The sequence below is a fragment of the Nuphar pumila genome, chromosome 3, assembly GCF_984573655.1.
Source record: "Nuphar pumila chromosome 3, dmNupPumi1.hap1.1, whole genome shotgun sequence".
NCBI classification, from domain to species: Eukaryota; Viridiplantae; Streptophyta; class Magnoliopsida; order Nymphaeales; family Nymphaeaceae; genus Nuphar; species Nuphar pumila.
In genome coordinates this window covers 113,277,009-113,291,388 of record NC_143251.1, presented here as the reverse complement: position 1 = coordinate 113,291,388, position 14,380 = coordinate 113,277,009, and the positions used below count along the sequence as shown (strand labels likewise).

Sequence of the window (14,380 nt, the reverse complement as noted above, 5' to 3'; positions counted from 1 at the left end):
GTTACAACAAGCATGACATATATGAACATACGAAGGAAGAGCTATATGATACATTTGAATGGTATTTCAGGATGCTTTATATATTTTTGGATCATTTGATGATGACAAACCATGGAATGCTAGGAGTCATTGAGACTAATAGAAAAGATTGATTTAAGTGCATGTTCTTATCCTTTCATTCATGCATCGATGGATTTTTAAATGGGTGCACTCCAATTTTATGCTAGATGATGCATTCTTAAAAGAAAAATACATGGGTATATTATTGTCAACTCATAGTATTGATCATTATTGTGAGATATTTTCGATAATGTTTGCAGTTGTAGATACGGAGAATAAAGAGTCATGGGCATTATTTTTGGACTATATGAAGCAATAACTTATACACTTCAATGACTTTAGCTAGAAAAGATGATTGATAGTTGTCTCAGATAAGCACCTAGAGCTAAAGCATGTTGTCCCTTATACATGACCTAAATGTCATATTGGATATTGCATGAAGCACTTAACAAAGAACTTTGCTAAAAAAATTAGTTCACTATTCAGTGCACTTTGGTAGAGTGCAACTCGAGCAATCACGAAATCATAATGCATATTTTCTTGAAAAATATAGGAGTAAGATTAAGCTGAATATAATTATATTGTGACCAATGTAGAATCACAGTTTTGGGCTATATCTCATATTTTTTAGGAAAAATATATAGGTGTTTAACATTTAATATAACATAGAGCTTCAATTCATGGATTCTCCCCATACATGATTATTTAGAGGCCCTGTCTCATGCTGATGACATTGATTGAGAAAAAAAGAATATCAGGCAAAAAATGCACAAGAACTACGTGTGGTTATTATACATTGCCACCGACGTTTGTATGAGGCCCATGACCGATCTCATGGTTACATTGTTAATCTTGGGAAGAGGAGATGCTCTTGTAATGAGTGATATATGAGTGAGATTATATGCAAACATGCAATTGTATGCATTTTGTATGAGGGTAAGCTACCCTGAGATTATTACCGCAAGTACTTCAATGTTAATTTGTATATAACTGCATACTATATATTTACATTATTTTTATTGGTAGATAATGTCTCACATAATACTTCATTGACTCTTATTTTACTCTATCCATCAAAGGTAATGTGTAAACCAGGGCATCTTAAGGTGAATAGGCGATAAAATAACACCAAAGGATGTTGTATCATACAAGTGTAGTGTATGTGGTGGCTTGATCACAATAGGTAGAAGCGTGCATAACAGTATGTTTGAGTACCTCTTATTGCAAAATATGTGTGTTTATTTATACTTTTATTGTGTGTGTATTTGTTAAAAATTGTTAAATGAATTGCTTCTATGTATTTATCAAAAACTTTTTAATGAATTGCTTAATGTCTTATATCTTCTATGTATATCTTAGGTCTTTTGTGATATAGATAAACCAACTAAAGGAAAACATGGTAACAGAAAACCAAAATCCAAATCCTCACCTGCAAGAATGAATTCAATTGTAGCAAGATATATAAGGAAACATATGTATTTATACAATTAGTGATAGTACGTATACATGTTTATATTCAATTGTAATTGTCCATGAAAATAGGTAGATGAGAACCAACCACATGAGTAGCCAGTAGCCACTTGAGTGTTATTTTTTCATTGACACTTTGTTAATTAGTGATGTAAGTATTAGGTTTGCATGTCTATTTGTATATTAGAGAGTCACACATGTTAGGTTTATATGTAGATTCATTTAAATTTAAGGTGAATGTATCACACTGCAAATGGTTGTCTCACCTGGTTCATGATTTGGGGCTTGTTCTTCTCAGATAACCAAAACTTATCATTTTTTTAAAGAATATGACAAGGTACCTGCTTAACAATATTGCATACTTATATTTACAATTACACTACATACGATGTGTGCTTATGTCTTCAACTGAATTTATATTGTAGGTCTTAATTTCTCTCAACTAGGGCAACCAACATTGGGCTTTGTGAGAGATAATCATAAAAAAAAGGAGTTTAGGCTGTATAATTTTACAGAGACCACAACTCATGAAGATGAGGACATCAAAAATCTAATATAAACTCATTACTTATTCAATAATATCTTTAGTTTTTTCTCATATTAGGTAGGATTAATGTTGAGTTTTATGTTTGTTTTTTTGCAAAGATGTTTGGTTACGACACTTACTCTGATTGGGAAGCCTTTCCCATAAGTGAGATTCCTCAACAATATATATATATATATATATATATATATATATATATATATATATATATATATATATATATATATATTCTTTGCAATTGTTACATGCTTGATTGTGATGTATTTGTGCTATTGTATATGAAGTTCTTCGGCAAAGGAATAAAATTTACTTTTATGCAGGTACATTGTCATGTCTATTTTGTTGGGTGTTTGGGATATAATCTAATTATTTATTTGCTAATAACCTTTTTCAAGATAATACAACACATGCAAGGGTATGCATGGTAAGATACTATGACAAAGTGAAGAAGGAGATGCAATTATAAATAATAAAAAATACGGAGGCAAGCAAGACAAAAGGTCTGTAGCCCAAAACAAAGGTTAGAGAAGCAAAGCCAACCATGACAAAAGATCCACATACCAAAAATAAAGCAGAGGAGGATAAGCAAGAGGCTTATGATGAGGAAACTGATATTAATGAGATATGAACTTTTTTTTAATTGAATTATCTGAATTGTCATTGATATGTATGAATTTGAAATCTGATGTTTCGTAATAAGATATTTTTAAATTTTACATTGTCATTGATATGTATAAATTTATACAATAACATTTTATACTATGATTTGACCAGGTCCTACAAGTTCTGGACCTCGAACCATACTGGATTAGCTAACCGATCCCAAATCGCCTTACTCGATTATCTGTTTTTGCCATGTCTTGCCCATACTACCTTGTTCACCACAACAAGGAACCTCTGGTCTCTTTCTCATTGTGTCCACCAGGGACCATACCTTAAGACACCCAAGCCATAGGTTCCAAAGCCAAAATATTGCAAGTTCGATCTACTTGAATCCATCATATTTCAGTTATAGTACTTGTCGATAGCAGATCTGAATCACCCTTCTGGTCCATCTCTCGATTCCAACGTCGGTGCATCCACTACCAACTCAAAAAAAATTGTAGGTATAACACCTTTTAATCTAAGTTATTGGAGTTGACTGAAACACGAGAAAGTTGACCAAAAGGATGTTGTAAGCTCATCGGAATGCTACAAGAATAATTTCACAAGAATCACTGCAGAGAGAAGGAAAAGGGTTAGGGTTCTAACGAGAAACAAAAAAAAAGAGCTTTAATGACTTCATATATGAATTAGCAAGCATGTAAAGGTAAGAACATTCTCAAAATGGTATTATGAATGTCACATTGGCTTTATGCAATTTTAATTAAAGGAGGTTCACAAGGTCACATAAGTGAATGTTGTGAGGTCCACAAATGTGACAAAAATTTGCCAAACTTGATTCAAACAACATAAGAAGGTAAGGACAGTCACAACATACAACATGCATTTATAAATGTCAAAACACATTTGTGGATGTATGTCATAAATATTTAGTTAAGGAGGTTCACGTTTCTGTGCAAAGGTTGTGAGGACCGCAAACCTTGTCATTTTAATAAAAGGAGGTTCGCATGTTTGGAGTCATTCACAAAAATGATTTGCAAAGGTTATACTATATTGAAAGAGGTATATAGAGAATATTTAGTTAACGAATGTGCGCACATTTGAGGTGTTATATTTGTGGAAAGGAAAAAATGTCCTAAAAAGTTCAAAAATCAGACATTTTAAATATGAGGAGGATTTATGCAAATTATGAGGTATTTTAAAAATTATGCCATTTTTGTAAAGATAGTATGGTCATTATATATATATATATATATATATATATATATATATATATATATATATATATATATATGTGTGTGTAAAAGTTGTGAGGACCACAAACCCACTTTAGAGGTTCACGCATTTGGAGACATTCACAAAAATGATTTGCAAAGGTTATCTATATTTGCAGAGGTATATAGGAAGTATTTAGTTAAAGAATGTGCGCACATTTGGTGACATTCGCAAAAATGATTTGCGAAGGTCATGTTATATTTGTGAAAGAACAAAAATGTCCTAAAAAGTTCAAGAATTAGGCATTTTGGATATGGGAGGATTGCAGCAAATTGTGAGGCATTTTCAAAATTATGTCATTTTATATAGTATAGTCATTTTTCACACACACACACATATATATATATAATGTTAAACTGTATATACTAAACAACTTTAGACTGATAGACAAAAATTTGTAAAACACTCTTAAATTTTTTGAAATAAAATGAATATTTTGTTTTAACAAAAAACAGGTCAAGCATACCCTTAAAGGCAATAAAGTATACTTTATTAATTTGAATTTAGAAAGTCAAAGAGATTTTTTTGTCTTGAAAAATGACAATGTATTGTCAAAAATGTCATTGCTTTTAAAATTACTTTTATTATTACAATCAATTAAGCAATGTTAACATTAGAAATAAGAAGAGAAAATATTGGAAGAATGTTGTTCAAGAAGACCCTCAGGGGTCATCTACATGGATTGCGGACGAGGTGATAGGTAGGGATGGAACAGCTAAATACATCAAGATTCAGGTCAAAATCAGAACCAAAACAGCCAAAAATTGCAAAACCTCAATCCTGGATTCGACCCATTTGCATCCCTAGTGATAGGCCAGAGCATACCTCACACTTAAGAGTCAGAAAGGGCACCACCGCTTGCCCCCAGTGTGAGATTCCAATTCATGCAAAGTTATTTAGGCTCTGTTTGGGTGAGCCTGTCAGATTTCCAGAATCCCCCCTCAACTCCACCAATTGGTTTGGCATAGTTGGAATGGGAGAGGAGTTCGGAGGAGAGCTCGGAGCAGAGTTGGGACTCTTCACTAGTTCAATTTGAAAGAGTTCTGTTGTGAACTCTGCTCCCATCTCCACCGACCCATCACTGTTCTCATCTCCATTCATGTATCCCTCTCAACTCCGGCTCTCAAACGGAGCCTTACAAGCCTCCAAGCAAAGTGTGCAAATTTTGGTGCAAATGAATCAAATACATGGCCCTTGACATGCAAGGCTTGTGATTGCAATTCACACGTCACATACATATTTCAAAAGGTAATCGAACATGCCCCAGATGAAGTCACCCATGCGGCTGTGCGGTAAGAATAGATCTAGTGGGTCTAGGTAAGTTTCATTCCAAGCATGGGATGCCAGATCTCCCCTGCTCATGGTGTACCTGTTGTAGAAGGGGCCAAAGAAACAAGGTCTGAGAACACTGAATAGGTAAAAATTGCCACTTGCATAAATTTAAACCGTAGATGTTATATTACACTCAGCAGAACACCACAGCAAATCTAAACGCATAATGCAGAGTTCAAAAATCATGAACAATTGTTTTTTACCTAAGTCTCAAGAGTTTATCTTGTGATACTAAATACAACCAAAAAGGCTGTGTTTCCAAAGTTCGCAGTGCAGATGGCCTCCTGCATTGTGGTGACCACAAAGATGAACTGATACAGGCAACCAGCAGAGACACTATTTTGCCATGTCCAACCTTGGCTTGACATGATCATTGCCTTAGCTGCAAATCTAGCTGCGGGCGGCAGCTATGAAGAAACTGATGGATAACAATGCACTAACATTCTACATATGGCATAAAAATACAAGCACGATACATTATGCTAGACTTTAAAGGCGAATTCAGTATATGTTATTTTTACTATCAGACGCTGCTCATATGGTTACCGCTTGGTGGCAGTCCGTCTTTGTGTTCTACCAATTCCTTAAGGTCTTACATTATTCACTTTCAAATACAAAATGGTATTTAATAATGTAATGGACAAAATAGATAGCTACAGCCTACCACCAACATGAATTCTGAAGCCAAGCAACTGATGTCAACATTTTCTTGGAGAGACCAAATCTTACCCCTACTGCTGTACAGAGAGAGAGAGAGATTCTGAAACTGGAAAGGAAAAGTAAAAAGATGTATAAATATGATTCCAATGAGAAGTTTAATTGTTAGTGATCTATTAGAAATAAAAAGATGTCTCGCCAGCCCTACATCCTGAGCTTTTCTGTAGTTCACCTTGATACAGGACATGCTGCTACATCATAAGATCCCAATACAAGGTAGAAACCAGAAACCCAGCAACTAGCATAAGGAATCTTAACCACAATAAATGAACAATTAAAGGAACAGCAAAAACTCCTAAAACTACAAAGATTAAAACAAATAATAAGACAGTAAAGGAAGTAAACATCTTATCTCACTCCTGCCATCTCTATTATCCCGACCAATATCATCATCCCCTTAGCTACATCATTTATAGAATGGGTAAAAGGTTAAAAAGACTGTGGTGATGTACATAAAGACACTACCATCTACACTGGTAAGACGAGTTAAAAAGGAAGTATCCACTTACATGACTAAAATGTACAGATACCCACTAGAGCAAATAGACGAAGTCTCTTTTATGAGTGAGGGGTGAAAAGGAAGGTCTGGTAATGGGAAGCTCTGCTGTTAGAGTTGCTCCCACCACCAGCCCCTCCCTGGGGAGGGAACGCCAGAGGTGGAAAATCCTCTTCTTTCAGTGAGTAATTCCTCTGGGCCGCCAATCTGGTAAAATAATCAAATCCCCCTGTTAAGATAATACACAAAGCATCACAAGCGGTCCCGACGAAGATGGTGAAAATGTTAACATATTAAGTATCACAAGCAATGTAAAGAAGATGGTGCAAACAAAAATATATTAAACTACCAACAGTATCATAAGACTAATAAAAACTGACTGCATCTTATAAAAACTAGTGGTCCGGTGCCTGGTCTCAACTTGCTCAACGTCAGAGAATTCAGCACTAGCATGTTACTAATCAACTCAATGTTTTATGGAAGAAACACTCGGTTCTCCTAGCAATTAAGCAACTTCACCGTGCAAAGTATCTGAACATTAAGAAATCGTAGCTTTCAAAAGGATGAAAACCTTTATATTCAAAAAATATCACAAACTATACAAATAAAGCTGGACAACATCAACATGATCAAGAGAACAACAATTAAGCCAATCATCAACCATAAAGCATCAGTCTCTCAGGTTTTGAGACTACAAAGATGTCCCAATTTTTTGTTCCAAAAAAACATCACTGAAAAAAAGGTGAAGATACACAACACCTACGACAACAAAACAATACAATGCCAAGAATCAGGCAAGTACATCAAATTTAAGTCAACATCTCACATCATTGATCATATAAAAAATGTGAAATTAAAGTATAAGTTGAGGATGTTTTAGTTCTTTTATGCTCCAAAATACTGCAGCTTCACCATACACTGTTATACATCTCTTTAAATCATATAAGCTCAGTGGATACGCAAATAGTTCCAAAAGAAAACACATTTGAATATCCTAATTTTGTTTACCTCATGCTGTATTGAAATTAGAATTTGCAGAGATTAAATAAATTTTATGGCAACCAAAATCCTTTTCTTTGTAGATATAAACTTACTGTCAGCATGCAGTTGTTTACTTGGATAGAATGGCCTACTGCCTTACAAAACTACCGCATAGGTGGGTCCGCTTGTACTGGATCTGGAAAAGGTCTACAACTCCACAGCAATGATAAAGAATTTTAATGCTACACATGAAGCTTTGAACTGCATAAATCCCAAACCTAGACAAGATCTGGAATACTTAAGGCTCTGTTTGGGAGCTGGTGTTGGAGCAGAGGGGTGATGGCAGTGGAGAAAAAAATGGGAGATGAGGCTGGAGTTGTCAACTACATCCTTGTGAGGATGTAGTTGAAAATGGTCCATCCCCACCCCCTTCTCTACTCTCAACACCATTCTCATCTCCCACAATAGGATTCCCAAACACATGTGAGGATAGGTTGCATTAATTAAACCCTCATTAAATACAATCTCCCCTCTCATCTCCTGCTCCTAAACAGAGTCTAAGTAGAATTTCGGTTTCAGAGCTGATTCAGAGAGCTGGTTTGACCATTTGCTTCTTCCAGTTGAAAATCAGATTTCAACCTGGCACTGGTTCCAAAAAGTCATAATTGCACTTGTATGATTTTCATGTGAGGCTCATGCTGCGACCGATGGGGTCAAGGCAATGGAACCAAGGATGAGGAGGACGAGAAGCTCTTGGAGGGAGAATATCTTGGCCAACAGCAAACAGGTTTCGGTGGCTGAAGGGCCGCTACATCCCGAGGGAGAGGCCAAGGCATAGGGAGTTTTGGGGCTTATGTGTAGGGAACTCCAGTCACATGAACCTCATGTTCATGAAGAAGCTTAAGGGCTATCTGGATGGTCAAGGGGTAGAGTTTGCATGGGGAAGAGCTAACCCTCTTCCTTCTGGCTTCTTCCTAGATTTGTCAGAGATGCTAAGGGACTGTTTGATGGTGGGTTCTCTACACTCTTGGGAGATTGAGTCCTTTATGAAATTGTTCAACAGGGCTCTTCTCCAAGATCATGGGATGGTTATAAGTCTTTGTCTGCCCTTCACCCCGACATCCATCCAAAGGCCAATTGAAACATTCAGGAGTGAGCCTTTCGGGCAGGCTCGTTCAGTTATGTGAGATCAAGGAGATTTAAAAGGGCCAAATGTATACTGAAGGTACACTTGAGAAAGGGATCTTGGCACGGACTGGGTGTGTGGTCGTTGCTGCTTTGTTAACTTTAGGTAACTAAGGATGTGCTACCATTGTGGTAAACAGAGGTTAAATCCAAACTTGGTGACATGTCGGCAAGGGTGGAAGGGAGAAGCATGATGTGAGCATTTGGGACAAGGGGGTGGTTCATTGCATGGCCGGGGGGATGAGGTCACCCTTTTCTCTAAAGGGAAATCACATACTCATCAGCTCCATCCCAATCAACTTACATGTAATGGGAGAGGGAGTAGGAGGAGGTAGATTTTGTGGTGGGAGGTATTAGAATATAGATCGGATATGGATCCAGTACTGGATCCATATCCATATAGAATAGGTTCACGTTATAATGTATTATGTATTATACATTACTAACCAGGGGCAATCTTGCCATTGTAAAAATATTATTGTAAACCTACTCTATATTAATGATGTTTAGTGCAGCACGCAGGATTATGAAGTGGCTGCCGATTCCAAGGAAATCCCCTCTCCTCTCTCCTCTCTTCCCACTCCTCCTTCTCGGTATTCACGATAGAACTGCCAGCTGAAGCCATTTTAACAGGAGGTTCCTTGGAGCCATGAAAAGGCCTGCTTTGGCCGCTCCGTAAAGTTCATAGTCAGTTCGAATGAGGGAAGTGCTCAACCGCATAGGTGAGGAAGAAGGTGAGTGCTAGGGTAGGCCACCCAGGCGGTATTTCAGCCAGGCATGGCTTTAACAGCCAAGAATCCGACAGGAAAGAGATATGTCCGCCAACCTCCATCGTGGCCTCGACGGTTGCTATTGTAGCCCAAGGCCCTAGGAGAATTATTACTTCGACTCAAGGGAAGAGGACAGGTGGGGTGGTGGAAAGAGGCACCCAGGTAATGATGAGATTGGGGTAATAACCCCAGCAGGTTTGCCCCCTAAGCCGTTATGGGTATCGAGGGTCAAGGGAGTGGCAAGAGTCTGAACAATAGGAATATTAATGGTCCCGTCCTTTCAGCCCCTCATGATTACTGGACCTTCAATTTTGGCAGGCTCGTCTCCTTTTTTTCGAAGCAGATTTGGGGGAACCAATGAGGCTATCAGATAGGGGGTTTAACGAAGGCCAGCTGGACGAAGGCTTTGCCTGTCCTTGGACGTGGAGTTGGGGATATCCACGGGGCAGCATTCAGATCGGGTCACCCCTATCATCAAGGGGCTAATGGCAGTTGCGGGGAGGGGTCAGCCTTCTTCCTCTACGAGACCCGGGGATCGTGCAGGTACTTCAAGTCACTCAAATACTACCCTAATTTCAGACCTCTAGGTGAACCTCAACCCATTACTGAATTTACCCTCAATGAGGCATCGTTTGACGATGACCTAACCTTGCAGAAATGCTTCAGGTTATCAAGCTGAGGATGTCAGACTCCACAAAAAGTATTATAGATCTGCACATTAGGAAGCCAGAAGTCATCTTGCCCATAAGTGCATAGTGAAGTAGGAGCAGAGTTACCGGAAGCCTCTTAGATAGGTGGAAAGCCCGCTTCCTGGAAACTCGCTTCGGAAGCATGATATTCCTCGCTTCCAAAACTTGATGGGAATCTCAATTCTCCCACACTTCTCCTATGCTTTTCACACGCTTCATCTATTCTTCTTATATGTTCTTTTAGGGAAAGTGAAGATGGAGGAACTTTTGAAGAGGAGAGGTTTTCAGCTTGCGAGCCGCTGCATTTTGTGTGAGGTTATGGAAGAATCTATCACTCTCTTATTTAGGGACTGCGACTTTATTCAATCGCTGTTACAGGGGGCATGGACGGAATTTGAGATTTTTAGTTGGTTCAGGGATGCACCTTTAAGAGATAGTTTAATAGCGGTTCGTCAGCAGCAGAGGGGTTCCAGGTGGTTGTTCAAGTGGTGTAGCTGGATTATGCTTGCTTGGTACCATGTTTGGAGGGAAAGGAACAGCAGGTTATTTAGAGAGGTTGCTCTCCCACCAGGGGCCATCATTTCAATCATTAAATGGGAATGGTTAGAAAGGATTCGACTTCGTTGGCCAGATAAAGAAGGGGTAAGGGTATCTCACTAGGGGACCATCTTTTGGCTGCAGCGGGCGTTACCCACTGCACGTTTAGGGGAAGGGATCTTTGGGCTCTCGGATCTTTTATTTAAAGGTTGGAAGTGATATCTCATCACTTTCATATCCTTTGTACTACTGTTTCCAGATAGTGTTAATAAATTTGCCTTTTCTTTAAAAAAATGGATTTTCATGTTCGACAGATCCACCATGATGGAGAATGCAGTTCTTCCTATGGATAAAATTCCACTCATTTGAAGGCATAGAACAAGCCTTGTCTACAAAGCTTTGTTGTTGCATACTTTCTAGGTCAAGCAGAGATAGAAGAAGAGGCCTCTCAGCCAGCTTTTGACCAACATTGTACATTGTCAGTAACCAACTATAGTGACCTTGTTTCTGAATAGATCTGTGAGTAACAACCTTACAGGCTTACAGGTGGTCAAGGTGCAGTTTTGTGACCTGATATGTATCAGGTTTAACCTGCAAGGAACTAACCTACATTGGTATCATCCCAACAAAGGACAGAAGCAGTTTGCAGGGAGTGTATCTGTCTATCTGTCAAAAAGATGCCTCTTCCAATGTATCTCGGTGCACTTCCTGGTGCTTATTCATTCAACCTTTCATTTGTCCAATTTTCCATGATTTGCACACCACCTATTGTTGAAAATAAATGATTCTAAAGCAAATGTCTAATGAAATATAATTTGCTAAAATGCATTCCCCAATTTCATTCTACCTTCAAGCCGACTCCTCTTTCCTTTTTTCAGTTACCTTCTCCACATTAACTATTTCCAATTATCTATTGATCATATCTCCATTTATTGACTGATAGACAGGAACCTCCAAGTGAATCCATACCAACCATCACGTTGCCATTTGAATTGGCTAACCCTGCCATTGATATCTATCTGCTACCAAGCAATCTCATAGAACATTATTCCTTCAACTGATACTTATAAATCCATCAGGTTTCCAATTGATTTGGCTAACCCTGCCATTCACATCTATCTGCAACCAAGCAACTGTGATGAAATGAAATGGAAAGCAAACCATAGTGCATAAGCACAAGAACAAGTCCTACCAGGGACAATACAAATGTTAAAGGCAATACAAAAAGCACCTAAGTGATACAATGGCTACAAAGAGCTTAAATGTGCACAAACACAAGTCCACAAAGGGACAATACACAAGCCAATCAATGATAAATACATGAGATCATAAGAGGCACCAAAGAGCACACACAAAAGAACACAAAAAACATAAAAAATAATAATCTTTATTGAGATAGAATGCTTAGGAAAGCATTACATCTAATGGGATAAGAGTTCCCTATTTATATAAAAATAAGCGAGCCAAGAGGACCCATATAGCCCTTGGGAAAGGCTCCAACAGCTAGAAATATAGTTGTTGGAGATTCCCAACAGCTATATTGATCAAAAGACAAAATTGCCCTTTACAAAAGTGCAAACGACAATAAAAAAAGAGGTCAATTCGCCCCTAAAGGACAGAGCCTATTACATGTATAAAATTACCATTCTTCCACCAATGGGCAGAGCCTATTACATGTACAAAATTACCATAATACCCTTAAAGCACTTACCTATTACAAAGGGAAGAAAAACAATTTAAAAGTATATAATATATGCATATACACTCATACGGATATATATATATATCTATATATATACATTTTAGCACTCCCGCTCAACTTTACGATGTGATTACCAAAAGTTTAAAAACACAAAATAAAGGGAAGGATCCAAGTCTTCATTGATAATCTTCACTAAATTCTTTCATCGTCTATCTCCATCTTCATGATATGATGCATCAGAAACAAAATTTCTTTCTCAACACATATCATCTTTAAGAACCTAAAGAGAGAACAAAACAGAGGTTCCAACCATGGTTGGCAGACGAGGAAGCGGGAAGCGGGAAGCGAGAAGCAGGAGTGGGAAGCGAGGCACTTTCAAAATTTTAGGAAGCAGGAAGTGTGGGATGACTTAGAAGCGAGTCACGAAGCGAACCGGAAGCGACCTAGGAAGCGAGGGGGAAGCGAAAAAAGAAGAAAAATAAATTAAAAATAAAAAAATGAAAAAAAAAGAGGAAAGTGTGGGGGAAGCGAAGGGGAAGCGTGTTTCCGATAAAAGGGAAGTGTGCTTCCTCAAAAAAAGGGACGCTTCTCCACGCGTTTCGGAAGCGCGACATTTCGCGCTTCTGAAACGCGTATTGGGGAAGCGCGCTTCCCCTACTACATAGGTGCTTTCGATAACTTTGGTTCCAACTACATAAAAGAAGATATTCAAACTAAATAAATTTAAAAAAAAAACATTTTAACACAATAGTTAAAAATAGTTATAGGTTATATGTATATAGTTTCAAAACAACTATATATTTTGAACAATATATATATGGAGAGAGGATGGTTAAGTTCCATAACAAAACATAAAGCTACTATAAACTAAACAATTTTAAAAGCGAGTAAGATATGTGCCTAAATCTATAATTTAAAAAAATAAATAAATATTAGCAACAATTCAAGCAAGATACAATAGCCATTAAGATAGATACAAAGAATATACTTCAAAATCATTTTTTAAAGAATTTCTCATTTAAACAATCATAACCATAAAAACAGCATATTTTCTTAAGGAAACATAAATTTTGAACATAGTAGAATTTTGATCACTAAAGTTCAAAAGACAAGCACATATTAGAAAAAATATCAATAAGATAAAAACAATTTTGCAATAATGTCCCAAAGGCTTAGGTAAACATTTCAAATAAAGATATAACTCATTAAATTTACTAAGCAAAATACGACAACACGTATATTAAATCTAAATATCCTCAACATATATATCCATCATGAAATCAAAATATATTTAATGCACATAATAATGGATGATAACCCAATAGGGTTCATGTACAAGAGGCAAAAGAGTCACTCACACAACCCAAATATGGGTTCCAGCATAAAAGTCACTAAGGACCAAGAGGATACACATAAAAATAATAATTTTTTTGAGAGATCAACACAAAATGCATGTAAATTTTTTAAGGGATAACCATTTTTCAGAAAAAGAAAAACGGGCAGCGAAAAAGATTAAGAAATACATGAGATTTTAAAAATTCCACATACAACAAATCATAGCAAGAGAAATGATATTTATAAATCTCAACAACAGTTTGCTCACTTCAAGCAATCACCTCTTTGACTCCAACTCAACATCCTCAAAATTCAAGTGTATCAGCGCATAGGACAAAAGATCAAACACAAATGTCAGCAATAACCTATGTCACAGGGATTCGGCTAGTTGGTTGCCGCACCCGCATCGACGTGACTCGATGCGGGTGCGGGTGTTGGTGCGGTCAACACACCCAGGGTCATTTTGGTCCAATTCTCAGACTTAAAAAAAATTGCCAAGGAAATTTGTTTTTCCCTATATGTCACAGGGATTCTCTAACTAGGTGCCGCACCCGCACCCGATGCGGTCAACCTAACCCTGGGTGCAGCCAACGCACCCAGGGTCACTTATGTCCAACTTTTGGACTTTATATATATATATATATATATATATATATATATATAATTTTTTATATTTTTGCCGCA

At 37.4% G+C, this 14,380-nt stretch overlaps 1 protein-coding gene across 7 annotated transcripts in view; it reads right to left on the bottom strand.

The window, feature by feature from the left end:
* Window positions 1-4,503: 4,503 nt before the first annotated feature.
* LOC149843341 (uncharacterized) overlaps window positions 4,504-14,380 on the bottom strand; it is a 55,197-nt gene continuing 45,320 nt past the window's right edge. For 2 of the 7 annotated variants that reach the window (XM_089999729.1, XM_089999730.1), the window contains one exon: window positions 4,504-5,321. In XM_089999729.1, coding sequence (XP_089855855.1) covers window positions 5,174-5,321 — 148 coding nt within the window. In that variant the 3' untranslated portion in view covers window positions 4,504-5,173. Of the gene's footprint in view, window positions 5,322-5,600; window positions 6,727-14,380 lie in introns of those variants that run through there. The other 5 variants (XR_016430864.1, XM_089999733.1, XM_089999732.1 and 2 more) reach the window with 5 other exon arrangements.